Source organism: Canis aureus, chromosome 1, assembly GCF_053574225.1.
Source record: "Canis aureus isolate CA01 chromosome 1, VMU_Caureus_v.1.0, whole genome shotgun sequence".
Taxonomy (NCBI): Eukaryota; Metazoa; Chordata; class Mammalia; order Carnivora; family Canidae; genus Canis; species Canis aureus.
The window spans coordinates 99636148-99662604 of NC_135611.1; the positions used below are offsets into that span (position 1 = coordinate 99636148).

Sequence of the window (26457 nt, forward strand, 5' to 3'; positions counted from 1 at the left end):
TGTCCCATGGAGGAGCAGCTACTACTCACCCCTGCCCAGGGCTGCCAGGTGAAAAACAGGAGCCACAGGCTGGCAAGGCTCCACCTGTCAGGAGTGCTGCAAACCCCCTCACGCTAAGAACAGCAATTCCAAACAGAAACACACAAGAGCCCTGCGACAGACTGAAGCACGCCTGAGTGCTCCCAGGTGCACCCTGAGGGAACATACATGTGAGCTCTGACTGGGGGCACAGTCGTACACACCAGCACACCGCACAGTACCAAGAAATGGACTACTGCACTGGAACAGACCCCAAAACACTGCATGCCAGGTGAAGAAAGCTAGACCCAGAGCAAGCTGCCACAGCCTCACTGACAGGGGGTGGCAGGTTCCCGACCCATACCCGGTTTGTGGCCGAGCTGTACCAGTGCGATGTGCTTATGTATTTATTATTGTAATACAGACTTGTGAAAGTCAAAAAACAAAACAACACATGATGCAGGACAACAGAACTCTGCTCTGATGAAACCCAGGTTAGTATGTGCGGTCCAACCCTCAGGATGCCTCAGTTACTCAACACATACACACAGGAACTACACACAACAGAATAAATGGGAGCACGTGCACCAGAACCAAACAGGATTCTAAGCCAGAGCAGACCTGCAGCTCTGGGAGGCCACACACTCGAGCTCCAAGGAAGTGCATCTTCTTTATGGGGACTGACCGCCCACACCGAGGGGCACCACACGCTCCCTGTGGCCATGGCTGCTTCACTATGACGTGTGCCACCTCTTGGGGTGGTGGCAAAGGACAGGAGAGTTGACTCAGCGAACCCTGGGAGACACACTTTATAGACAGGCTGGTCCCCAAATCCAGGCATCAAGAGACTGCTTGCAAGTACCTGGCACTGGTGGTACAGAAAGAGGCCTCTCTGGAGGGATGAGGTCCCAGCTGCTATGGGAACTGGGCATTCTCCCAGGAGTGAATGGTAATGTGAGTGAACACTGTCCTTCCAGACAATGGTGTCCTCCTGCTGCCATGTGCCCCTAAATGCCCGTGGTGACAGCTGATCTACCCTGGAGAGGGAAAGTCCAAGCTGGGGTGCCCTGGAGCCGCGGGTCCTAGTCGCTCCTCATATAGGGCCAGGGACTTAGGCAGGGCGCAGTGTGCAGGACCTGGCCCACCTGTGCAAAGTCTGGGTGAGTATGCTTGGTGTGATGGCTTCAGCTATCAGAACGAGGCAGCAGCATGGCCCCCTCTCAGGTGTATTTGGAGCTGGGTTTACACTTCAGTGATGTTAGTACTTTTTACCAAGATTTGTAAATATCTTGTTAGTCTATAGGAGTGAGTGATTTTTAAATTTGTAATATATCAGTATTTGTTCATGTAAGAATTTCATAAAGTGTTTTTTCAAATCAGGTATTTCTTGAGTGACTTTGACTGCACTTTCAATGGCCAGTTGCCATGCATTATTAAACTCTCATTTTTTCTTCAGAATCTTCCAGTAGACGTCTAGAGTTTAGCTAGAAGTCTTGGCTACGATACAAACAGTGATGGAAAACACATGAGCAGTAACAAGTTTTAATCTCGCCCCTTAGTACTACCATGGGCTAATCTGTGGAAGCAGTGTATTCTGGTGTCGGCCAGGGCGCAGCCACAGCAAGCTCCGGAGCAGTGTGTTCCTCCGTTCATGTGACCCCTTCTCACCTCTCCTTCCCCAGCACCTGGGAGCAGTGACACTACAAAGACGCAGTACGTGCTGGGAGCTTCTGCGCAAGAGGACTGACCCTCTTCTTACAAGGTAGGTTTTCAAGCCTTTTTTTCATGTACAGGGAACAATTATTTTACAGTTGCTACTAAGGGGACATTAATGTTATTAACATAAATGCTTGCAAATTATATGATTGAGTTTATCTGCATAATCCCTTAAAAATCAGTACTTAAATACATAACTTAGAATTTTATATGGGGTGGATTTATTTTCATGTAACTGACTTTTACAGTTAAATGAAAACCTGTTATTATGTTTCACCATAAATGTAAATATGACTGATTTTAAAAATCGCCTAAACATCTTGTACATACAATGTTCTTTTAGGAGAGTAACATGATCTTAAAAAAATTAATGATGATGAAGTTCAGGGCTATCACAGATACATGGAGTCAGACAGTTAATACTTCTTTCAAAATGTATGAATTATTCAAATATCAGTTTCATGTACACATTTGAAGTCTCCTATTTTTCTTGATAAATGTCTTCCTTATTCTTATGCAATAAGATGGCCTTGGACAGTTAATGGGGAGTTCATCTAATTCCAAGAAAGAATAGTTATCTGCAATCCTTCAACTAGCGCCATATCCAATAGGAAAGATCAGAAACTTCTTTTCACAGAACTCCTTTGCCAGAATTTAAAATAAAGATTTCCTCTTTCCTCTCCCAAAGTAAATTCTTAAATTAAGTCTTACATGATGAGAAATTAAACCGTGTACTTGATACTCTACTCGCTCACTTGACGCAGAGCATTCCGTCTGGTCAGCGTGCTCAGAGGTGTGGCAGCCACAGCTCAAGTCACAGAGAAACCCCAGGGCTCTGTCTCTCTCTAAGAATCAAGTGTTGTCATTTTTTTTCAATCCCACCAAGAATCACTGAGTTGTTTAAAAAGAAACTGCAAAGAAATCACACAAGCCCACACACATGTGAAAGTACCTTCATGTTTTTAATTCGTTTTTGGTATTTCGCAACACGGTGTAGTGGAAGAAAGTCTTTGTTTCCACCAGCTACTCCACTAAAAAAAGAATATTTGGGTACCTGATCTGAAGCCTGATTAACTTTACAAGGTCAGATTAACTTTACACACACAAGTCTCAAGGCACCGTAGGAGATGGTAGAGAACAAAAGGGTAGGAGTTTTTGTTAAGATGTACTGAAAAACTGAGGAGGATCAAAAACTGGATTAAGAGGAAAGGCAGCCAACAGTTTTTTATCAGACGCAATTGATACTTCTGGGGTAAAGATAATTATGTCTTTAAGGATACTGTGGTCTTTAAAGGTGTCCGTTTCCTTCCAGAAGGTCCTGTAAGTGTCCCCGTGCATGTCTGGATGCTGCACCTCCTTGCTTGCTCACACATAGGGCTCAGCCTTGACTGACCCAGCCCCAGCCCGATGCCCTCTGGGAGCACACCTTTGGTCACATTTACATCCTGAAAACTACTCCTGGCACTCTCGAACTGATAGGAATGGGTCAGCCAAGGGGAAAAGCTGCAGACCTTTAAGCACGGGATTTAAAAACACAGTAACTTATTTTCCTAATAATAGCGTCTGAGAGGAAATACCATTTCACTTAGACAAATTTTCCATTCTAAGTTTGTGGAACATTTAAGTGGAAAATAGGAGTTTATGCAAATTCAGAAAGCTACTTCTTAGCTCCATTTCCAGTCCTGACAACCCAGCCAAACCGCGTGCCTGTCCTCTCTGAAGGGAGTCTGGTTACTGTCTGGAAGTCACTATGGGATTGGGCCTGCCTGGGGGAGCCGCGGGGGGCCAGAGGGGGAGGGCAATGCAGAGTGAGGAGGCTGGCCTTGGCCCCTCTGCTGTAAAAGTGGGAGCAATGTCTCAGAGGCCCTTCCTGGCTCCAATGAGCCAGGGCTTATTAAGAACAGCAGTAGCACTGAAATACTATTCCAGATAGTATTCTGATTAAAAGAAACTTGAAACCAAAGTCCAAAGCTTTCCATGAGTAATAAACTCTGGTAAAACTGGTATAAACTGGGGAAACACTGAGTCTTCCTGAGAACAAAACACAAAGTTTTAAAAATAGCCTAATTTAACTACTGCCCAATCTAATCAAATAAGAACTTAAGCCTAAATATAATAAACTCAAAAATTTAAAAATAAGACAACCAGAAGTCACATTATTTTAAATAATATTCCATATTCTTTCTGAAATAATAGGGAAAAACACTGCTATACAGCATTCCCTCCTGGACATCCCAATATTTTTCCACAGATATAAATTGGTCAAGTAGAATAGGGCAAAGTTTGGGGCCTACCCTCACTTGTACTTTATCACCTCAGATGAATGGTGTAAATGGTGAATTCCTCATGGAATCAAGGCTCACCTGACTTCTCTTAAGGAGCCAGGATGTAAAAGAGTGCTAAGGTCATATTAATCTTATATGGCTAACAGAAGTCAGCAGTAGCACAGAGAGAAGGCACTTCTGGTCTCAATATAAAGGATTTCCCATCAAGCACAGATGGACAACAGTGGAACAGATGCCCCTCGAGGAGCACTCCCTGGAGTTATGCAAGTAGAGAGAGGACACGCTAACTGACCCAGCATGCTCCAGGGAGGCTCCAGCACCTGAAGGGAGTTTCAACTAGGCCTCCACAGGTCCCCTCCCTCAACAAGGATGCAGGAACAAGGGTGCTGCTCCACCGGCCAGCAACCACAGACCTGCCACCGCATGCTCTAGCAGCCAGTGTCCCCACCTGCTCCGGGGCAGGGACCTCCTGACCCCATGGGTGGGCTGGTCTGCAGCCCTGAAGCCTGGCTTGCCCCTCCCCTTCACCTGTGTGTGGCCGCCTCACACTGCTGCTGTCCCTCTTGACTAGACACACCAGACCTAGCCTCCACCTGGCTCCTAGGCACTGCTTGGTTTGGGCAGGGGGAGTCAGGCCAGTCCCCAACCCCATGGCCAGGCCAGGGAAAGCCCAGAAGTGTTCCTGGCTTCCTACTTTTTGGAGCTCTGACATGTTTCTCTTATTAAGTATATTTGTTAAGGTTCTATGGTTTTCTTAGGTCTATCATTTCAGGTAGAATTCATGTTACATAGATTTCTCTGGTCTAGACTGGGAACCTACAAGCCCGTGTATCTACTCTTCTCTAAGAAAGTACTAAAACTCAACCCAGCAATTTAAAAATAACTCTTGATTAAACTCCTCATCTCCCATGGACCAGGGTAATTGGTGGTAGGACTCAGGAAACCATGGCCCCCAAGGATTCCCCAGGTGGGCACTGCTGAGTCTTGATTGTACACAATGTCTGATGCTACAGAAGTTGTGGGAAAAGGCAAAAATATATGGAGGACTAGAGCAAATTCTGTCAGCAGGCTGTTATTTAAACTATCTAAAAACCAACATAATTTTAAAAATATGCCCCTAAAAAGAGGAAAAATAATCCTTCACTCTCTTAGTGTGTGTTTTATAGATGGTTTTATATCCATTGGTCTCTAACAGTAAACTGAGGGTATGAGGAGTAAACAGACCTCTCGTGAAGAATTCTGCTCTAAAGTCTGGGGACCACACACCTGGAGATACCTCCAAAGTGCCGGCCACAGGGCACACAGTCAGCACGGCCTACTTGGAGTTCAGCTCTCTTTACTAACTTAAGCATTTGTTAGTTTTTCCATGAATGCTCCTGACATTCCAGCATTGGCTTTTACAACAAGCCCATGCTTGGCTGAGAGTAACAGATCAGGAGCTGTGATTTTATTTTTTGAGGAGGGAAAGAAGAGAAGGAAGAAGAGGAGGGAGGGGCTTTTACCTCACAGATTCTGCACCTTAACACTGTGGCTGGTACACAGCAGGGCCCTGACAGATGCCCACTGGGACACTGCAACAACCTAAAGCAAGAGCAGAGCCAGGGGCAGCTGTGGACATAGAAGACAGAGCTGCAGAGCAACGTTAAAGAATAAGATGGTACCAGGGACAAGCTTTGGGGTGGCTAAGGACCCATCCAGGGCTGAAGGAGCTGGGGAATGGGGATTCTGGAAGGTCAAAGTGAAGCTGGGAACCAGGAATCACACAGAAGCCTAAGGTCAAGAAACACAGTGGATCAAAGTTGGGTATGCAGTAAGCAGAAATAATAGTGGAAATGGAGCCCAGCTGACCTTCCCAGGTGCCCATGTCAGGGTTCCTGGGGGACCGGACACACAGTGGGAACCTGTCCATCCCTGGGCCAGCTGACAGACACTGCCAGCACAGGCTTTCTGCACCGCTTAGTCTGACCACACAGCCACGCCCACACCTGCTCCCCCAGCCCAAGCAGTACACGCACCCCTTCTTGTGCAGACTGGCTGGAGAAGGAGAGAGGACAGAGTGTGTGGGTGAGGCCACTGCATTTTAGGATGCAAGAGTGTGCTCCCACATAGTCGGCAGGAGAAAACGCAGACAACAGGCTGGGAGTGTGAGCTCTACCTCGGGTTCCAATTCTTTTGGTTATTTGGCCTTGGGGGTAGGGGGCACTGAAGCTCTAGAAGCCTCCTGTGCCTCCCTGTTAACGCGGGGCCGTGTCTGGAATCACGTGCATTGATGCTTCCATAAGGCAGGGAAGTAGGAGGAGGCCAGGGCTGGTTCTGAAGTGAATTATTAAAAGTGTTGGCCATTCTCAGGAATGTCCTGTCCTTAGTGTAATCAAGTGTGGGTTAGCACAGAGAAATCTCACGTATCTGGCTGGTGACATCCAGCTACCCTGTGGAAAAAGTGTTCACATTGCCATTTTGATTTCTAAAAGTTAAATAACGTTAATTGTCAGGTTAATAACTGATGATAGAATTTTTCATCTTCTCCTAGTGATTAAAAGGCATATCACATACAGATGAACACTTTAATTCATTTCTAATGCCTAAGTCCAGAAAGAGCAAGGCCATGGAGAGAGGTTAAAGCTGATTTCTGGGTTCTGGGAAACTGAAAGCAGCTGGTGTGATTCAAGGATTTGGAGAACCAGGTCTTCCTGAGACTGGACCAGCTTGGACTGAGTCTGGAAGTCCTGGGTAGCTAAGGCACGGTGGTGTTCAGGCACAGCAGGCCAGCTGCACTGCTGGGGACCTAGCTAAGGGGCATCTTGGGAGGGTGTGCACGCCCTCTGGCCAGGGCACGGCCCTACCAATGGGCATCTGTATGCCGCCAATGACATGCCCCAAAGAGAAGACCAGCATAAGTCTGTTTTAGATGATTTCATAATGCTTTTAATTTTCAAAAATTACAAAGACTATGCTTCACAAATGATAGTTACAAAACCATAATATGTAAACACACCTATGTGAAAATCTGCCATGAGATGAAAACAGATCTATGCTCAGAAGGTTCTGAATCATTTGTTCCAGTTTTGTGTGGGCTTTAAAAATACAACTGAAAACAACCCCGCCCCTCAAAAAACCAAACAAATAGAACTCAGTAGGAAGATGGGTAAGAAAAGAGTAAGAAAGGCTGGCCCTCAGATGCTCTGGATCAGGTATTAGACAATGGAACAGATTAGAAGGAGGAAATCCAAGTACACTGTGGAAAAAGTGACCAAGTCTGAGAGTGAGGCTGGCAGTGGGGAGAGAGGGGTCATTATAGATGACTTCCAGATGTGAGGCCAAGGGGACATGTGGGTTTTACTTAAAAAGGGACATAGATATTAAGGTAATGCAAAGATATGGGGAGTAGGGAGTCAAGTATGATCATCTGTTTCTGTTGTTAAAAGCACTCATTAATTTCCTAGGTATTAGAGTAGTACTTATCAGCCATTATAAGTAAGGGGCTTAAAAAAAGAAAGACGACTCATGTCATTCGTTTTACTACCCAGGATTGTCAATTAGCTATATCTGTGACAAGTTTTTGTTTGAGTGTGAGTATACTTTACATGTGGATTGTTTTATATTTGCCTTTTTGTAATTTCAAAATTACAATGCTCCATATTTTTTTAAAGATTTTATTTATTTATTTGAGAGAGAGACAGGGACAGAAAATGTATGCACACAAGCAGCAGGGAGGTGCAGAGGGAGAAGCAGACGTTCTGCTGAGCAGGAAGCCTGATGTGGGGCTCGATCTCAGGACCCCGGGATGACGACCTGAGCCAAAGGCACATGCTTCACCGAATGAGTCATCCAGGCACCCCAATATTCTTAAGCTTCTGTGTAAATATTCTATGGGTTCAAAAGTATTCCGTGGGATACATATACCTTATTTTACTATTTTGCTTTAATCATTAGTATTATCTTTAACTTTTTGCTATTACATATAATTCTGTGATGGACATCTTTATGCACATTAGAATTATTTCCCTAGACTAGATTACAAAAAGAATTAATGGATGAAAAATAAAGATATTTTTAAAACTTCCAATGCATACTTGCAAACTGCTTTCTAAGAACTTTTTATAAATTTACTCTCATCCTAGCAACAGGTCAGAATGCCATTTTGTTGCGCCCTTACCAGCTCTGAGAAATGCTCAGATGCAAAAACGGATTCTGTTTAAACTTTAACTTAATCTCAGTGTCTCCTCAGTCGTAGGCTGGGCCCTGACACGAGACGATATGAAGGAGTGCGTGTTCCTCGTGCTCCTGGTGTTGTGCTCTGCCAAGCCATCATCTCGTCCTTCATACATGATGCTGAAGAACATGATGTTGAAGGACACGGAAGATGAAATGGATGGCGACCCTGATGATGACAACTCTCTTTTTCCAACAAGAGAGCCAATTAACCCCTTCTTCCCCTTTGATCTGTTCCCAACATGTCCATTTGGATGCCAGTGCTACTCAAGAGTTGTACACTGCTCTGATCTAGGTAAGAACATTTCGCAACTTGTTCTGGAGAAAATACCATTGACAAAATTAAAAGGACAGGAGGAATCCTCATTGAAATTTCAAAAATCAGCTAATTGTAAAGCAATTTTTCATTTAAGTTTTTTGAAAATACAACAAACCCAAAGTACATCCAAACTTATCTTAAAAATCCAGAACACCAAGGGAAGCAGTGGGAATTTCATATACAGAACATCATTCCCTTCTCAAATTTGAATCAAAATGGTTCAATTTCCCTCAGAGAGAATGGACATCACTGGTTTCATTTCAGGATGTCAGCAGGTTGACAGTGTGCTTCCTACTAATATCCTACAAATAGCCTGTCTAGAACAATAAACAGGTTATAGAGTTTGTGAAATCTCTAATCTAGACATTTTAAAGTCAATGTTCTTTGTTTTGAATGATTTAGACTTAGAACTGTCTTGAAGTGATTGAACTAAATCACTTTCTAAAGTCTTAAAAATGCAGAATTCTCTGAGTACTTTATTTTTTAAAATATTTCTAGTGAAAATGCTCTCTTCATGAGAAAGATAGAGGGGTACCCTGATACCCCACTCAGGAAGAGGTGTGATGGGGAATGCACACCAGGGGTCACTGTACCTGGCCATTTCCAGAAGAGGGGAATGCTCAGACCTGCCCCACTGTGGGAAACCAAGGTGTGGCACACATCTGTCATTTTGAGCCTGGAGGCCCATGACGGCCACTTCTAGGGTACATGTGAGCAGCTGGTGCCTCTGACAGCTTTAGACTTACTTCCCACTGCCACGGCATTTGTGGCAATGTCAAAGCTTGTTACAATCCACTGTGGAGACTTCAATAAGGTACATGTTTGAGGGACAACTGAGAGAAGGGAGCAAAAAGCATTAATTAAAAAAGAAGCTTATGATAAGCTAGTATCACTGGGAATGTCTTGATATCTTATGAGGAAGAGATGACAAGCTGCAAGTAAGGTCCAAGAATGGCTTGAGTAGAAGCACATCAGAATGGGAAGAGCAGTAGAGAGGAGAAATGCAAGAGCCAGAACAGATGGGGCAAAGATAGGCCAGGGTTAAGAAACAGCAGAATGTGCCATTGTTTCTGAGCTGCATCACAGGCAGGAAAAACTCACCATAAGTATGTAGAGTTAGTGCAAGTGAAAGCACTTTGTAAGGCAAAAGTCAGGATGAAAACGTATATATCCACTTTAACGCAGCTGCATGCAAACTAGACAGGCTCTGGGGAAGAGTGACCAGGGAGACACTCATCTCTGGCACAGACCATCCTCGTGTGGTAGCCTCCACACCTGCTCCCACTTGTAGACCTGGGTGGAAACACTGTGCAGCTCTGTTCTAGGATGTGACTGTCACCACAGAACTGAGAAAAAAACCAACTACTACCTCAGCCATCTGGCTGGAAACTGTGTGTTCCTTGCACAGTCTCTTAGATATTTAGCTTTGAAAAAAATCTACCTGACAAAATTTACCTATGAATTATCTGTAAGAGTCTGATACAGCACTGTGGGCGGTACATACCTCACCTCTCTCAGGTGAGGACAACCATGAATAGGGTCTGGAGCCCTATCACTCTTTCTCCCTCAGTAAATGAATCTCTTTTCAGAGCTTCCAATTTTATCAAGGGTGGGGTGAGCAAGGTCTGTACAAGTCTAAGTTATCCAGTGCTCGCTTTCTGCAGAGCTGCCAGCTTCCTCTAAGACCTTCTACTTCATTTCCTAAGACCAATATCATCTCCTAACAAAACAACTACCTTGGTAACCTGCCAAGTCCCCCCGCCTTTTTATCTATGGTTAAACTTAGTAAAAGCAAAAGAGTGAGTCATCACTGTAAACTATGGAGGGAAAAGTACTCAGGGCTTCAGAGTCAAGTGCTGACATTCCCAGTATTTTGATACTAAACCCTTCCCCAGGGCTTTTAAATATACTCCTGCTCTTTAAAGGAGCAAGGATGGCTCCCCCGAAAGCATACTAACATCTGAAACTCCCTGTAAAATGCATAAAAAAAGATGAATTGATGAGTGAATGGTAAGTATAGTAAAATGTTGATGGTAGAAAGAATGTGGGTTTTCACTGTAAAATTCTTTCAACTTTTCTGAATGCTTGAACATCTCTACAATAAATGTTGGGGGAAAAAAGAAGGCCCCATGTTTGTCAAGCCTAACTACTGTAATGGCCTGTCTGACAACAAGCAGGGTGGGAATGCTTGGCCATCTAGGGAAAGCCTGAAAAGTAAGGAAGAAATGCACCATGTACCGCTCTTGGTAATTTCCTACTCTGTTACTGAATTCAAGACAGGAAAAAACAATGAAGTCTTTTAGTAATGTAACTAACATGACTGAGCACCTACCCAGAGAGCACAATGCAACTGTACCCTAACCTGAGCTGAAAGAAAGAAAGCCACTATTGAACCTGCAAGGAGGAGTGCTAACTGACAGGGGGGTGCCCAGGGAGCTTCCAGCCAAAGCAATGAGGGGGAGGGTTTCAGCAAAGGTCTATTGCACATCCAGACATCAACAGGGAGTTAAGGAGGAGTAAGTTTTTGTAAATCAAATAACTGACTAGAGGAGTTCATTATTAAAGGAAATATGCAGTAACATTCTCAAGAATGTACATGAGAATAATTAATTTTCTAAGCACAACTTCCTACATGTTGAGGCTTCTTAAAATGATCAAAACCCACAGGTTCCAGTTCAGCCCTACTACAGCCAGAGAAGCAGCAGAGAATGTTCCTGCTCCTCAGCCCAAGTGCATCAGCAGATGCTGCCTGTTAGTGGCGGTCACCTGCCTGCCGTTGCATTAGCACACCTTAATTTACCTCCTTATCTGTCACCTTGTGCAAAGGAGCAGTGACAGCTAGACCCAGCTAGACACCTTGCAAAAATACATAAGTTACCTGGAAAGGTCTTCAAGCCTTTCCAAAGAGTAATGTGTTTGTTGTTTCGTAATGCTAACCATGGATTTTAACAAACATGTATTTCTATTATATTAGAAAACTCCTCCTCAGCATATAATGTGTGAATAACATGTTTGTTTATTTCTCAGGTTTGTCCTCCGTCCCAAGCAACATTCCATTTGATACTCAAATGATTGATCTTCAAAACAATAAAATTAAGGAAATCAAAGAAAATGATTTTAAAGGACTCACTTCACTTTACGTAAGAATATATGTTCATATTTAAGTGAAAATCTCTATCACTGCTAAAAGGATTACTCATATTTTGTGTAAACAAGTCTTACTTTTCTGTGTGTGAATAATGACAAAATCCCTGATATTAAGTAGTGTTCTAGTTCATGAGAAATTAGAATTAATTCAATTTAATTCAAGTGATGTTAACTAAAACAAAAGCCAAGTGAAAGGCAAGGAGCTAAGAATTTAAGTAAATGGTCCTAAAATGGGCTTGTGATCTACTTAGGTAATCAGTCACTATACACTAAAATGATTAAGATGATGATTATTTCTAAGAACTCACTAGCATACAGTATAAGAAAATCTATTGACTTATCTGAAGACAGCATAAATCTGACAGTAGGAAATGTATTGTATCTAATTAATAATCTTGTATGGCTTTTTTCCCTCGGACTTTAAAAATGAAAAATAATTTTCCCTTATAATTATTAATATTTTAATTTTCCAAGATTTAAAGGATTCTTGGTTTTCTATGTAACACTTAAAGCCTCCAGATTCTAGCAAGTAAAATTTCTAATTTATTTTGGACCTGGGTTTGGGAAGAGCCTGATTCCACACATCACAGCCATGGGAGGGTGTATCCATTCTTCCCCTCCCCACGGTGGGAGGGTGGAGGTTGCCCTTTGAGGCCATGTTTGCACATTCTCGTGCTGTGCTGGAGGGCGGAAATATAAGGCCTGTCATGTCCAGGGCAGCTATAGCACTGAGAGGAGAAAGCGGAGACGCCATATCAGCCACCCATGTAGGCCTATTCTCCTCCTGTCCTCTTCAGGGCCGCCCTGCCTTCCCATCACCTTTGGGTCAGCACATGGACCCTGAGGACCCGCCCCAGCAGGCAGGGAAAGGGAACTATTCAGTCCCACAGTGCAAACAGTTCCTGTCAGCTGCACAAGGACAAGGAATGTGCTCTACCCTGCCGGCAGAGCCATGCTTTCCTGTGCTGCCAGGACTGGGCTCCCAAGGGCCATGACTGCTCCTTCCCCTTCAAATATAGTGTGCACACAGCTTAGATCTGGTAGGGCTCCCTATGTAATAAAGTTTTCGTATTAAAAAAAGAACGTTTGGAAGAGCATGTATTTATCTTATAACTGAGGTGCCACTTAAATATTAGGACAATCCCACCAAGAACCTATCCAGTTCATCCCACCAACTTCAGATCACAGACGTTTCTGGAGAATGGCAAGGCCATTATTAATTCTCAAAAGAATACAGCCTATGAATGCTTCTTCAACTTTAAATTGAGCTACACAACTGTAAGAATAAATTAATGTTGTACTCAAGTTGTTTTTTTTTTTGTTGTTGTTGTTGTTTTTTAAAGATTTTTATTTATTCATGAGAGACACAGAGAAAGGCAGAGACACAGGCAGAGGGAGAGGCAGGCTCTGTGCAGGGAGCCCTGCAGGACTCGATCCCCAGACTCTGGGGTCACACCCCCAGCCAAGAGCAGATGCTCAACCACTGAGCCACCCAAGTGCCCCGAATGCTGTATTCAATACTAATATCATAAAGAGTTTAAAATTTCATTTGTCATATAATTTTATTACATTTTTTGGAGTATCTCAGGGACTTGGCCCACTTGTGCTCCCATTATTCACTGAGAAAGGAGACTGAAAGGTGTCAGGAGCTGTGTTAGCCCTTAGTTTCCATCTGGTCAGTTTATGTGGCACTGTGTGGGAGGGGCAGTAGCTTCTGGAGTCAGGCCGGCCCGGCTCAAACCATAACCCCATCAGAAGTAGGCACCAGGACAGTGGCTTGCCTTGCTCAGCCTGGCCTTCCCCTACTGTGAAACAGCTGTAACAAAGCTATGGGATTCAGAGCAGCTCTTCAGGGGAATGAATGCACCTGAGACGGCTCTGGAAGCACTGCTGGGGGCTCTGTGACTGCCACTTCTGGAACTTCCATGTGAAGGCCAACACTGCAAGTCTGCTGTGACTGGAGATACTCTGCTAAGCCAGGGTGCAGGGGTAGCCCCAGGTGGCCCTCCATCTGCACTCACTCCATTCTGCATTCCTCACACTTCCTTTTAGGCCCCTCTGGCAACTGCACATCCCACGGGGAGGATACAAACAACTGCCATGCACACAGCTGAATCTTACTGAGGTACACACTCCCTTTGGCAGCCCTGGCAGGGGTGGCCTAAACAAGTGCCCACCGTGGCAGAACAGCAGGATACAGGGCCCAACAGGACAAAGGTCCCTCCCTTCCCTCCATGGTAAAGGAGAGAGAGCACTTCTGCCAACTTAGTATCATAGGCTTGAGTAAGGACTCAGCAAGTTCTAACTCCACTCTTCCCCAGACATCAGCACAGCCAAAGGGGAAGAGCACACACTTAAATGGACACGTTCCTGATTCCAGTTCTGCAGCCAACCTTGCTCCAGGTGAAACCTGCAACGGACAGTTCGCCTGAGAGGAGGGGCAGAGAGGGGTCCATAGGGCTCCTGGCTGGCTCAGTCTGTGGACCGTCCAACTCTTGATCTTGGCTCAGGTCTAGATATTGAGGTCATGAGCACAAGCCCCGCATCAGGCTCCCCACTTCATGTAGAGCCTACTTGAAAAAAAAAAAAAAAAAAAAGTTGGGCAGCCCTGGTGGCCGAGCAATTTAGCGCCATCTTCGGCCCAAGGTGTGATCCTGGAGACCCAGGATCGAGTCCCATGTTGGGCTCCCTGCATGGAGCCTGCTTCTCCCTCTGCCTGTGCCTTTGCCTCTCTCTCTCTCTGTGTCTCTCATGAATGAATAAATAAAAACTTAAAAAAAAAAAAAGCCTACAGTAAAGAGAATAATGAAGGGAGTTTAGCTCCCAAAGCATGTGTATTTCTTCTGTGGAAGAAGCATCCCGTGAGTAACACTATAAGGGCATATATCAAGTCTGGAAACATGGGGAAGGTTGGGATAGGATGGCATGGGTGACAAAATTCATCAACGGAACAATTCTAGAGCTGCTCTTTAAAGGAAGCAGAGGGATGAAAGGTCCCTAGGAATGAAGCCACCAGCTACGGCTCTTGGGACACATGGTGTAGCCCCTGTCGCCCAGCGCACCCAGGCACTGAGCTCAGGCGCCGTCCACAAGTCTCATGGGTTTGACTCTGGACGCTGCAGAGCTGGGCTGCTGTCTGGGAGTGGAGCTGCTCCGAGGCTGCTCTTACGGGGCCCTTGAAGGGGTTGAGGCATTTCTCAGGAGCTCTGCTGCCTCCCCAGTGTCTGAGATATGCCTGCATGCCAAGGGCACGTTGTAGCAGTTTACTCCTATAGGCCTCCACTCTGGGAAAAATACTTCGCATTAGCAAACATAAAAGAGGTTAAGGTTTTAAAAGGTGATAAAAATCATACAAAAACATATTTGGTGTGGCTGAATAGATATTTATTTGCAAGTATGTGTGCTGAGTGGGGGGTGGGATAGAAGAGGAGCAAAGGGAGAGAGAATCCTCAAGCAGGCAGACCCAAGTGGGACTCAATCCCAGGACCCTGAGATCAGGACCTGAGCTGAAAACCAAGAGTCCGAGGCCTAGCCAACTGAGCCACCCAGGAACCCCCTCAAGAGATATTTAGAAACAATACCATCAATCACTTCTATGAAGGGAAATGGGGCACCAGAGGGGGAGGGCCTGACTGCATGAACACATCACCTACTGAAAGATAAATCAAAGGCTCGGAACCACTCTGTTCCAACTCAGTAGTAAATATCTGTTTTTGGTTAGATTGGACTGGGGAATTATTTACATAGTTAATAAAGTATGTGAATGATGTAATTTGCAGGGGTTTCCACAAGTGGCTAATCACTGCAGAATATTGGTAAATCATGTCCACTTCATAATATGGTGTCACTCTTTATGCTTTATCTAGGCTTTGATTCTGAACAACAATAAGCTAACAAAGATTCACCCAAAAGCCTTTCTAACCACAAAGAAGTTGAGGAGGCTCTATCTGTCCCACAATCAACTAAGCGAAATACCATTTAATCTTCCTAAGTCACTAGCAGAACTCAGAATTCATGATAACAAAGTTAAGAAAATACAAAAGGAGACATTCAAAGGAATGAATACTTTACATGTTCTAGGTAAGTTTATGCAATTGGATGAGACATTCTGGAATTATATGCAATATGCAAAGATAGAGATCTTCATTACCAACAATTTGTTTAAGACTCGTAATTTCCAAAATTAACTTTTTAAATCTAAAAATCTTTATTTAGCTAAGCCATTTATAAATCAAAGTATCAAACAGCACTTATAGCCCTTAAAAAAATATGCCATTTGTAACACACTCTCTCAAGAATCCCCTTTGAAACACCTATTGTGGTTTCAGTTTTCTGACTTCTTCCTAACTGGCAAAATCTGTTATTTGACTTTAATTTAAAGGTAGTATTTTAAACAAAAATAATAGTTATGCTTACACCAAAAAAGGTAGTATTTTTAATGTATTGTATAAACTACTCTAATACAATGTACAAAATTAATTCAGAGATTATTTGCAGTGTATATCTAATTTACAATACCTGCTTTAAGACTGCTGAGCTTAGGATTTCCTGTGACATTGTAAACTCCACCATATTTTACTTCTAATGCCCACTATCTAATCATGCCACCTCCCTCTCAAAGATTCATTTAAAATTCTAGATCGATATTCTCATTCACTTCCTCACTTAGGTCAGGCAAATGCCTGGCATTTACCAAATAGTTTCACTTACTGACATCTCCTCAAACTTATATTTGTTAATCAAATAATTTCTAATTGAGTAATAATTTTAAAAGCTTAGGTGACAAATGTATACTGGAAAACAAATGTTTTAAGTTATGAGGGATTATCTTTTTTCTAATGTAATATTAATATAACAAAATATCATGCTCATGGTCAGAACAAAGTTGATAACAAGTCACTGACTTAGTAATTCAAAGCAAAAATCTTTTATATTCTATATAAGAAATCTACTCTAGTATTAATCTACTGTAACATAAGCATATGTATTACAAAGCCGTCTTTTACTGACAGCAACAGAAAGGGGAACAGATAGACACAGAAATTAACACCCGGAGTGAAAAAGGTGCAGGATAAAACTCGAACTTCTCAATGTTCTTGGGATGTCTGTGCCTGCACTAGGTCTCCTCCAAACACAATGGCTGCATGCTAACTTATGTCATTTGTCTCCACAGAAATGAGCGCAAACCCTCTGGATAATAATGGGATTGAACCAGGGGCATTTGAAGGAGTGACAGTGTTCCATATCAGAATTGCAGAAGCAAAACTCACCTCAATTCCTAAAGGTTTGTATTTATTTAAGATAAGGTATTTTAAAACATTGTCACCTTTAAATGACCATGAAATGTATTACTGTAAACTGTATACACTGTCAAAACCACAAGTCAGTCAGAATCCTTTATATCAGTGTGTGTGGTCAGGGTACTGTGACATTTCCTGTTTTTTCACAAACATAAAGAGCCCTACATAGTGCCTTTTTCCCCCTCCAGTGAGAACAGAATCTTTTTGTCTCCCCAATGAGAATAAACATTAAGAAGTATGAACTTTTTATTGCTTCTCCCTCCTAACATTTGCTCATTTATACCCGTCATTCTGTGAAGTATCTGCTAAAGGTGCACATTCTCTAGAGAAGGTGGTCAGGGAAGATGCAAGGGGCCAGAGGACCTTCCCCAGCCATGCAGCAGTGGTTGGGGAAGGGGCCTGGAGGGTAGACCAGGGCAGACACTGGATTTGGGGGTTGGGAGGAGTGTGTGCACCCTGTATCTCGTTTATCCACTCAGGTGCTGTGCATATTAATGGGCCAATGCACAGAAAGGTCTGTACCATTAATTCACAAGCACCCAGTGAATGCCCCAGCCTGACACGATGGAGACTTGCTCTTTATGACAGAACCTAAAGCCTAGTGCTTCAAAATAAATTGCTCCTTAAATTTGCTACTGGACCAGTTTTCTAATGTTTTACTGAAAGCTCTCAGTGTGGCGATAAGCTGGAGAGGTTCTCCTTTCTTGGGAACCCTACTCAGAATCTGTTCCTCTTCTCTGACAGGGGTGCTTTCTCTCTGCTATGATGATGACCTGAGTCAGAAATAATCCCTGTGGTTAATAGTATAGTTTCCTTGCAAACAGCTTTGTCCTTCAGTGTCCACAGAAAAAGCAGATACTTCATCGAAATTTTTTTCTACTATTCACCTGATCCAGAAGATTAACAAACATCAACTCTTAAGTTAAAGGACTAAACAAAGCTGCTCTTAGGAATCAAGTGGTGATCTTCCACTTAGGAGGAAAATCATATAAAACAAAAGTGGAAAGACAATTTGTTTATACAGGAAAAAATCAGTTTAATTCAGAATGACACAATTAAAAAGCTGCCTTATTTAGCTTTCCATAAGATGGCGGTTTTTCAACAAGATACCCAAAATGATTTACTTCTCATCTTTACACCACCACCAACACAAATATATGCCACCTAACAGGTTTCATACATAAAATGCCTCTGACAAGCTGATAGCAGATGAAAGAAAGGGGTAGGCAAAGGGCAGGACAGGAGGGTCAGGGAGGAGAAAGACTGACAATCATTGCCCCAGGGCTATGCCCAACAGCAGCCTCTCCTGCCCTGCAACACATCCTGAGAGCAATTCTCTTCAATTTTCAGTGTACCTTAAAAATGAAGGTTTAACTTCTCATGATGTTTTCAAGATTTTTCCAAAGGCTTAAGGAATGTATCCCATCGTTAGAAATTAATTTATTTAAAAAATTTTATTTATTTGATGGAGAGGGAAAGCACAAGCAGGGGGAAGGGCAGAGGAAGAGGGAGAAGCAGGCTCCCCATGGAGCAGGGAGCCCGAAGCAGGACTTGATCCCAGGACCCTGAGATCATGACCTGAGCGCCAGAGGCAAAAGCTTTAACCGAATGAGCCACCCAGGTGCCACTATCTTTGGAAATTTAAATTGGAATTAAATCTCTCAACTTATATAACTACTCTTTCAAGGTCTTTACCACATTCAAAAGCCAGTTAAGGGATCCCTGGGTGGCGCAGTGGTTTAGCGCCTGCCTTTGGCCCAGGGCGCGATCCTGGAGACCCGGGATCGAATCCCATGTCGGGCTCCCGGTGCATGGAGCCTACTTCTCCCTCTGCCTGTGTCTCTGCCTCTCTCTCTCTCTCTCTCTGTGACTATCATAAATAAATAAAAATTAAAAAAAAAAAAGCCAGTTAAGTTTTTATCATTTATTTGCTAAAATGTGAAGGCTGACTGCTGAAATCTGATCATCACTACCCCTCACGACAGGATGAAATTAGGCAGAGGTCCCAAGGGCCCTTACAAGTGAGACCTGACACATTAACACAAGTTGAGTGAAATGTGTGCCCTTCTCCTGGTTCATTTGGAAAACTCTGCTACAGAAGAGTACTGCATGGAGGAGAGAAGGCACCTATTTTTTTTTTTTTTAAGATTTTATTTATTTATTCATCAAAGACAGAGAGAGAGAAAGGCAGAGACGCAGGCAGAGGGAGAAGCAGGCTCCAGGCAGGGAGCCTGGTGTGGGACTTGATCCTGAGACCGCGGATCATTCCCTGAGCCAGGGGCATGTGCTCAATCGCTGAGCCACCCAGGTGTCCCAAGAAGGCACCAGTTTGACCGCGTGGGAATAGAAATATCTGTGCAAAAGCATGAAGCACGCTAGGGTTTGCTGATGGTTACTGAGCTCTCACCCAAACTCCTACATTGCTCATTTACCCTCCAGGGGCTCCCCTTTTCTCTCGGGCTATCTACTTTCTCCACACCCTAGCAAAGGGAACAGTCCCCTCAAGTTCTACAAACCCTCTTCCGAAAAGTTTCCCTGACTGCTCAACATGAACAGATTTGGGACGCCTGGTTGGCTCAGTGGTTAAGAATCTGCCTTCTGCTCAGGGCATGATCTTGGGTCCAGGGATCAAGTCCCACATCGGGCTCCCCGCATGGAGCTTGCTTCTCCCTCTGCCTGTGTCTCTGCCTCTCTCTCTCTCTCATGAATAAATAAATAAAGTCTTTAAAAAAATTAAAAGTTAAAAAAAAACATGAACAGATTTCTCTGAGTTGCTACAACATATTCTACAATAGGCTGGAACACTCTGATACTTTTTTATTGACTTCTGTATGTGTGATGGATTTACTCAACTAGTATATAAGTAAGTTCTCTGAAACAGAACCTCCCCTCCTTTCTTTGACATATTGGAGTCAAGCATCAGAATTCAAGAAATCAGAACTCTCTCAGTTTATTTTTATTTATTTATTTATTTATTTATTTATTTATTTATTTAACTCTCTCAGTTTAGAATTGTTTTCTTGCTCTCTAGTTTTTTTACTTTTAAAACCCAAAGTAGACTCTGGAATCAACATAAATTCAGCCAGCAAGAGTACTGATATTTATAAGGATGCTTCAATTACCTTCAACAGTCTTAATCACTAATAAAGGAAGGAAATGTTTTAATAAGAGTTGGAAAAAAGAATACTTTCCCCAGGTAGCGAACTAGAACCGATTGTTGACAAGTAACACATTATATATACATATATATAAGCCTAATAAAATAAGGTGTGATTTAATTTTCTGGTTGATCTGGGGAGGGCTGCGGTCAGAACATACAGGGCTGAGAGAAGAAGGTACCCACAGTCATCAGGTACCCCGCATGTGCCAGGTTACACTGTGGATGCTTCTCTTTATGGATCCAATATATCAAACAGAGTAAAAACCCATGTGTTCATAAAAATACCAAAAAAAAATTTCAGTGGTTATCTCTGGGCATTGCACCAATTCATTACTTAAAAGAAGCAAGCATTTATGCTGCCTTTTCTGTAAAAATTGTATTACATAGTCACTAAATAATTGATGCAGGAAAATTCTTTAGATATGAATCCTACCTGATAAATGCATTACGCATGAAAAAAATCAGAAAATCACCATTTTCACAGTCATAAAGAAACAATGATCTTATAGTACTCATCAACAAACCCTAAGATCCTCAGGTGAAAGGCTGATCTATTAAATTTAATCCCATCTCTACATCTAACCACTAGTTCATAAAATAAATGATATGTGGAAGCCATCATTAGTCCAATCCACAAATAAGTATCTCAAATCAGTATCTGAAAGAAATCAATGCAAGACAGGGAAAAAGGAAGAAGTGTATATTTAATAATAGAGGAAATTTTAAGAGATGGGGGAACCCAATGCATTCCGCAAAGTTGTATTTGGATCCCGACCTGAACAAATCAACTGTAAAACAACGTATCTGAAGTATCACCTCAAATCCCATTAGCCAAAACACTGACAAGATGGTTATGTAGACACAAGAGGACCTGATGAGTTGATGACATCTGGTGATGCCTTTACAGATGAAATGACAATATGTATGGAATTTGATTTTAAATACTCCAGCAAAAAACAAGTGAATGAAGAAAAACAAATCCATGAACAAGCCAATGACAGACAAATAACATGGTGGATGAAAGACATGTGGAAAACTGGACACTACAGTGTGGTGACTCATGACAGTAGCTTCTATTTCTGCATGTGCTTGAAATTTTTCATAATAAAACGTCGAAAAAAATGATCCCTTAAAGACTGCCTAAGTCTACAGCGTGAAACCTAACAAGTACATAAATAATCCATGGGGGCTTGGCTTTACTCAATCTAACATGTCGCTCTCTTTTCTTACTCCTAGAACTACCATCAACTTTACTGGAGCTTCACTTAGACTATAATAAAATTTCAACTGTGGAACTCGAGGATTTTAAACGCTATAAAGACCTGCAAAGGTAAAAACTCTTCTAACCCCAACTCAGAAGTGGTAGTGATACAATAGAGATACTAATGAGACCCCTGGGGGAAGCAGAGGGACCTAATCAAGTCTGTCAGTGTCACGAAGATAAAATGAACAGGGATAGCTATTCCTTACTCTGTCGTGGGGATGGTAGAGGGATAGCAAGTGAAATAAGGGAAAGAACTTTTCAGATGTCCTTCTGGTTGGTAAAGGTTAGCTACAGAGTTTAGTGATAGTGGAGGAGAAGGACAGCCATCACAGCTGGAGATAGGTTAGGAAGTGCAAGCATGAAGTACCTTTCTATGAGCACAGATGGGTCCAGCTTCTATTTCCCACACAACTGTGGTATCTTCAGCCAACTATCAACATCTGCTTAAGAGTTGATGCAATTCACACCATGTTTAGGCTGGGCCTCGGAAACAACAGAATCGCAGATATCGAAAATGGAAGTCTTGCTAATATACCACGAGTCAGAGAAATACACTTGGAGAATAACAAACTGAAGAAAATCCCGTCAGGATTACAGGAGCTCAAGTACCTGCAGGTAAGATGCTCTTGCACTTGTGGTTTGTAGATACTAATACTCTCCTTTGTTTTTGTGAGACATACGAGTATCTGAAGCACACACCAGGCAAACAGCAAGGGTAACTCACATGGATGACTCTGCAGGTTGCCCGAGAGGTGTTCTTAAGATCTGGCTTCTAAGCAGACTGTAGCTAAAATGCTCAGGTACCCTTCCATCCTCCATGTTCTCCTACTGCTGAAGCCACAGCTACTGTTGGCAACATTAGGCTAACTTCAGGTTTGGCTAACTTCAGGTTTCAGGGGTGGCAGGGGCTATGCAAAGGCATAACTGGTTAGGAGTAATCCGAGGAGGATCATCTATCCTTTCATTCTGGAAACATTTCATGAAGATCATGTGGACAAGATCCCAGGCATTTTCATTACCAGTGCGGTGCTAGATTAGAAGTATATATGATTTTTAAAACTTGAGGTCAGAATAATCAAAAGTCAATATTTGGAGTGTCATAGATTCACATTTCTTTTGTTAGGAACCTTTTTGTTTGAATCTAGCAACTCCTGACTAGGTGGGAGGGACACTAGAGTCCTTGAAGCATCTGATAAAGTTTTAGATTCTCCCAAGAACAAAAAATGAAGACAATATTTTGTACATAATTTTAGGAGTTTCACAGATCTCCCTGATTTTTATCTATGTTCCTCAAATTAAGAATCCCTACTTAATCCCATTTCACTTTAGTCCACTTTTCTCATGGGTTTTCCTTGATTTACAACATCCTCATCTTCCAAGAAGCAAAACCACATTGAAATAAAAACTGGGCCTTGAATCCCTTGCTTTTTCTAGATTTCTTCCCAATTTATCTTTAAATAAGTTTTATTCACTACAGTTCTCTGAGACAAAAGCCATCAAAATGGAAGGGATATAAGCAGATGTTCATCTCAAGGCTATGAGTTTTACTTTTTCAAATGCTGCATTTAAATATCTAACTAGTGAGCATAACCTGAGTCTTTCCTTTCTTAAGCTACCCCCAATTTGCATTCTTTATTCACAAGTTAAGAATTTACTCTGATTCCAACTTCTGGCTGCTCTTAAAATCTACCTATATTCTGGCTAGCATTGTTTTTTTTTTAATGAATAGAATTAGAACACAGAAAAAAAGAGAACTCTAAAGAAGAACACATGAAACATGCATGAACCATACAAAGCACCTGTCACAGAATCCCCAACACTGACAGATGGCACGGGGAGGGGGCTCAGATCAATCTCACTATAATGGAAAGCACAATGTAGAGGTAACGCTAGCCAGAACTGGTACCTTAGCTTTGCCTGCAAAAGGCTTCAATTTCTCTCAGAAATCTCAGTTGCCAAAAAGACCAAAGAATTTAAGGGGCTGTTAAAGGGGATGGAGGGAAGACCCTATACTGTCCATTCTGAGCAATAATTTAAAAGACATATACATAGTTATATTTATTCATGAGACACACACACAGAGAGAGAGAGAGAGAGAGAGAGAGGCAGAGGCACAGGCAGAGGGAGAAGCATGCTCCATGTGGGGAGCCCAATGTAGGTCTCGATCCTGGGGCACCATGACCTTGCCCTGGGCTGAAGGCAGGCACTCAACCACTGAGCCATCCAGGCGTCACAAGACATATACATAGTTATAAATCTCTTTTTTTCATTGGTGCAAATAAAGATTTGACTACTGATTCTGTATTACACATATGTATTCAAGTTGTTAACAGACATATTTTCTATAAAGCAACTTACAAAAAAGCAGCTTTACATTTCTTTGCCTTGATCAAAGAAAATGCTAACAATTCATATTTACAAAACCTAATCTTGGGAGCACCGAATTTCATTCTTCTGCTCATCATTAGTACTTTTAAAACACAGTATTGTAAACATGGCACTTCAGTAAGTGCACACACACACCCCGCTACATAGGTAAGAGGAGAGGAGGAGGGAGGCATGTGCTCTGGGCCACAGCAGGACAACTCTGATGTGCTACACTCCCACAGCACTTCTGTGCATCACAAAAGATATCTACATATCATAAATATTTAACAAGCATAAAAAGATATATTTTAAGAGAAATACATTCAAATCAGTGTGAAATAAATGGACAAATGAACCCATGATCAAATGTGGACTATTAAATGAAACTCTTAATTTTATATTTATTGTGTACTTTTAATCCATTCTTTTCTCCTGCCACAGATAATCTTCCTTCACTCTAATTCAATTACAAAAGTGGGAGTGAATGACTTCTGCCCAACAGTACCGAAGATGAAGAAATCTTTATACAGTGCGATAAGTTTATCCAACAATCCGGTGAGGTACTGGGAAGTGCAGCCTGCAACTTTCCGCTGTGTTGTGAGCAGAATGAGCGTTCAGCTCGGGAACTTCAGAAAGTAGTAATTAGTAATATCCATTTAATATAAAATTTAAGAAGTGTTACATTTGGAATACTTGAACTCTATTAAAAATGGTGGTATTATGCAAACAAGCAAAAACTATTCCTAAATGGTAAGTCTGACTTACTTTATGACAAAAAATTTCAACAGAATTTTGCAAAACTATTGCTACATCAGGATCAAGAGAAACAAGCATCTACTGCAGTTTCCTTTTGTATACAAATGATTTTGTATAAATCATATGCTTGAACATTCTTTTCTCAGTAACAAAAAAAATAACACATTCAGTTTTTAACACTTTGTTATCAAGTGCATTTAAAAAAGAACTGTACTGTAATTGGAATGCTTGACTTAGCAAAATTTGTGCTCTTTTATTTGCTGTTATGTTAGCAAACCAAGATTGACAAGAATGGTTACGAGAAGAGTACATTACACTCTTCTTATTCTTTTTTTAATAACTCGAGTAGTACTGTAATACTTCTTTCTGTTAATGTTGAAGTATGGTTTCATATAATCTTATTCACATTCTCCTATCTTAGAGCTTTACTGTCTTTATGTTAAACTCCTTATAATAAGGCCTTCCGTGTTTATTATCAATTTGACAGATGCTATTCATAACATCTGGTTTCAGATTATAGCACAAAGTTTTTTTTAATTTAATTATTATTACCTGATTATAAAACCTCCATAAAAATACATGAGTGTTTATATAAAATCTGTAATTCACAGTCTTTATTATCTCAGTTATTATAAGCTTTCAACAATACGTTAATTGTTGGGTCATAGGGCAATGTCACCTCAAAGCTAAGTACTTTCAAGATGTCCCTTGTAAGACCTTGGCTGGAGGAGTCTAGACATTGTCCATTCTACACAAATTGTCTACTCAAGTATGATAAAGGAAACAACTCTGTAAACACAACTGATACAACTGTACAGAGTACGAAGCAAAACACAAAGAAACTAAAGGTCTATATAAAAGCTAAGAGTATCCTATGTATTTTTTATTTACATTCAACATAGGCAGAACTAGAAAATTAAAAAAAAATTAAAATATTGGCTTGAAATAAAATACTTGTGCTTTGGTTTAATTTTTCTTCTCCTATCCAGGAATAAAAACTATTTTTTCAGAAAACTATAACATATATATAACACTTTTAGCATAGTATTCATGCTTTCGCATAGGACCATTACTGAAATACTCCAAATTATGCTTGTGCTATGAAACAAAATCACCTTTATTTTTTTTAAAGATTTATTTATTTATTTATTTATGAATGAATGAATGAATGAATGATAGACATAGAGAGAGAGAGAGAGAGGCAGAGACACAGGCAGAGGGACAAGCAGGCTCCATGCCATGAGCCCAACGCGGAACTCGATCCCGGGACTCCAGGATCGCACCCTGGGCCAAAGGCAGGCGCTAAACCGCTGAGCTACCCAGGGATCCCCAAAATCACCTTTATTTTAAACTACCACAAAAACTAGATTTTAAATAATTTTGAGGGTAGTAGAAAAATATTCCATATATGTAAGGTGGAGCGGAGGGTTTGACCATCCCGGTCAGGAATGAGTAAATAGGTCTATTCTTCCTGGCAAGGGTCCCCAACTTTGGCACTGTTGGCACCCATGGCTGGACTGTTCTGGGATTGGGATAGGGGGTGGACTGTCTTTTCCTTTGGTCTCTGCCCACAAAATGCCAGCAGCACCCGCGTGCCTAGCCCCACATGCAACAACCAACAATGTCTGCAGACACTGAGAGTTGGGGCAGGGAAGTGCAAGTAGTGAGGGTGGAGTCCAAAGGCAACTGATTGAGAACAATGTTTTACAGGAAATTTACTTAATTTCTAAATTCTGACCCAAATTTGGAAACCTGGAGCAAAGCAGCTACTTTTGTTTTATAAAACTATAGGGACAAGATCAAAGTTTGATTAATACAATGAAAGTGCCTGAGTGGCTCAGCTGGTTAAGCTTCCAGCTCCTGATCTCAGCCCAAGTTTTGATCTCAGGGTCATCAATTCAAGCTCCACATTG

At 42.0% G+C, this 26457-nt stretch overlaps 2 protein-coding genes across 5 annotated transcripts in view; one reads left to right on the forward strand and one right to left on the reverse strand.

Moving 5' to 3' along the window:
* CENPP (centromere protein P) overlaps positions 1-26457 on the reverse strand; it is a 222945-nt gene that overhangs the window by 78688 nt on the left and 117800 nt on the right. The window lies entirely within an intron of this gene.
* ASPN (asporin) lies at positions 1542-25495 on the forward strand. Its single transcript, XM_077911097.1, has 8 exons — positions 1542-1780; positions 8248-8526; positions 11578-11690; positions 15564-15777; positions 16871-16981; positions 21394-21487; positions 21898-22036; positions 24230-25495. Exons 2-8 carry the CDS (start codon positions 8277-8279, stop codon positions 24425-24427), a joined length of 1119 nt encoding a protein of 372 aa, XP_077767223.1. The 5' UTR covers positions 1542-1780; positions 8248-8276; the 3' UTR covers positions 24428-25495.

What these genes read in the sequence shown, in the direction of transcription:
- ASPN (XM_077911097.1), top strand. Translation starts at nt 8,277, where the DNA reads ATGAAGGAGTGCGTGTTCCTCGTGCTCCTGGTGTTGTGCTCTGCCAAG. An exon ending in AAGGACTCACTTCACTTTAC is followed by an intron (nt 11,691 to 15,563) that starts GTAAGAATATAT and finishes TGCTTTATCTAG; the next exon opens with GCTTTGATTCTGAACAACAA. An exon ending in ACTCACCTCAATTCCTAAAG is followed by an intron (nt 16,982 to 21,393) that starts GTTTGTATTTAT and finishes TCTTACTCCTAG; the next exon opens with AACTACCATCAACTTTACTG.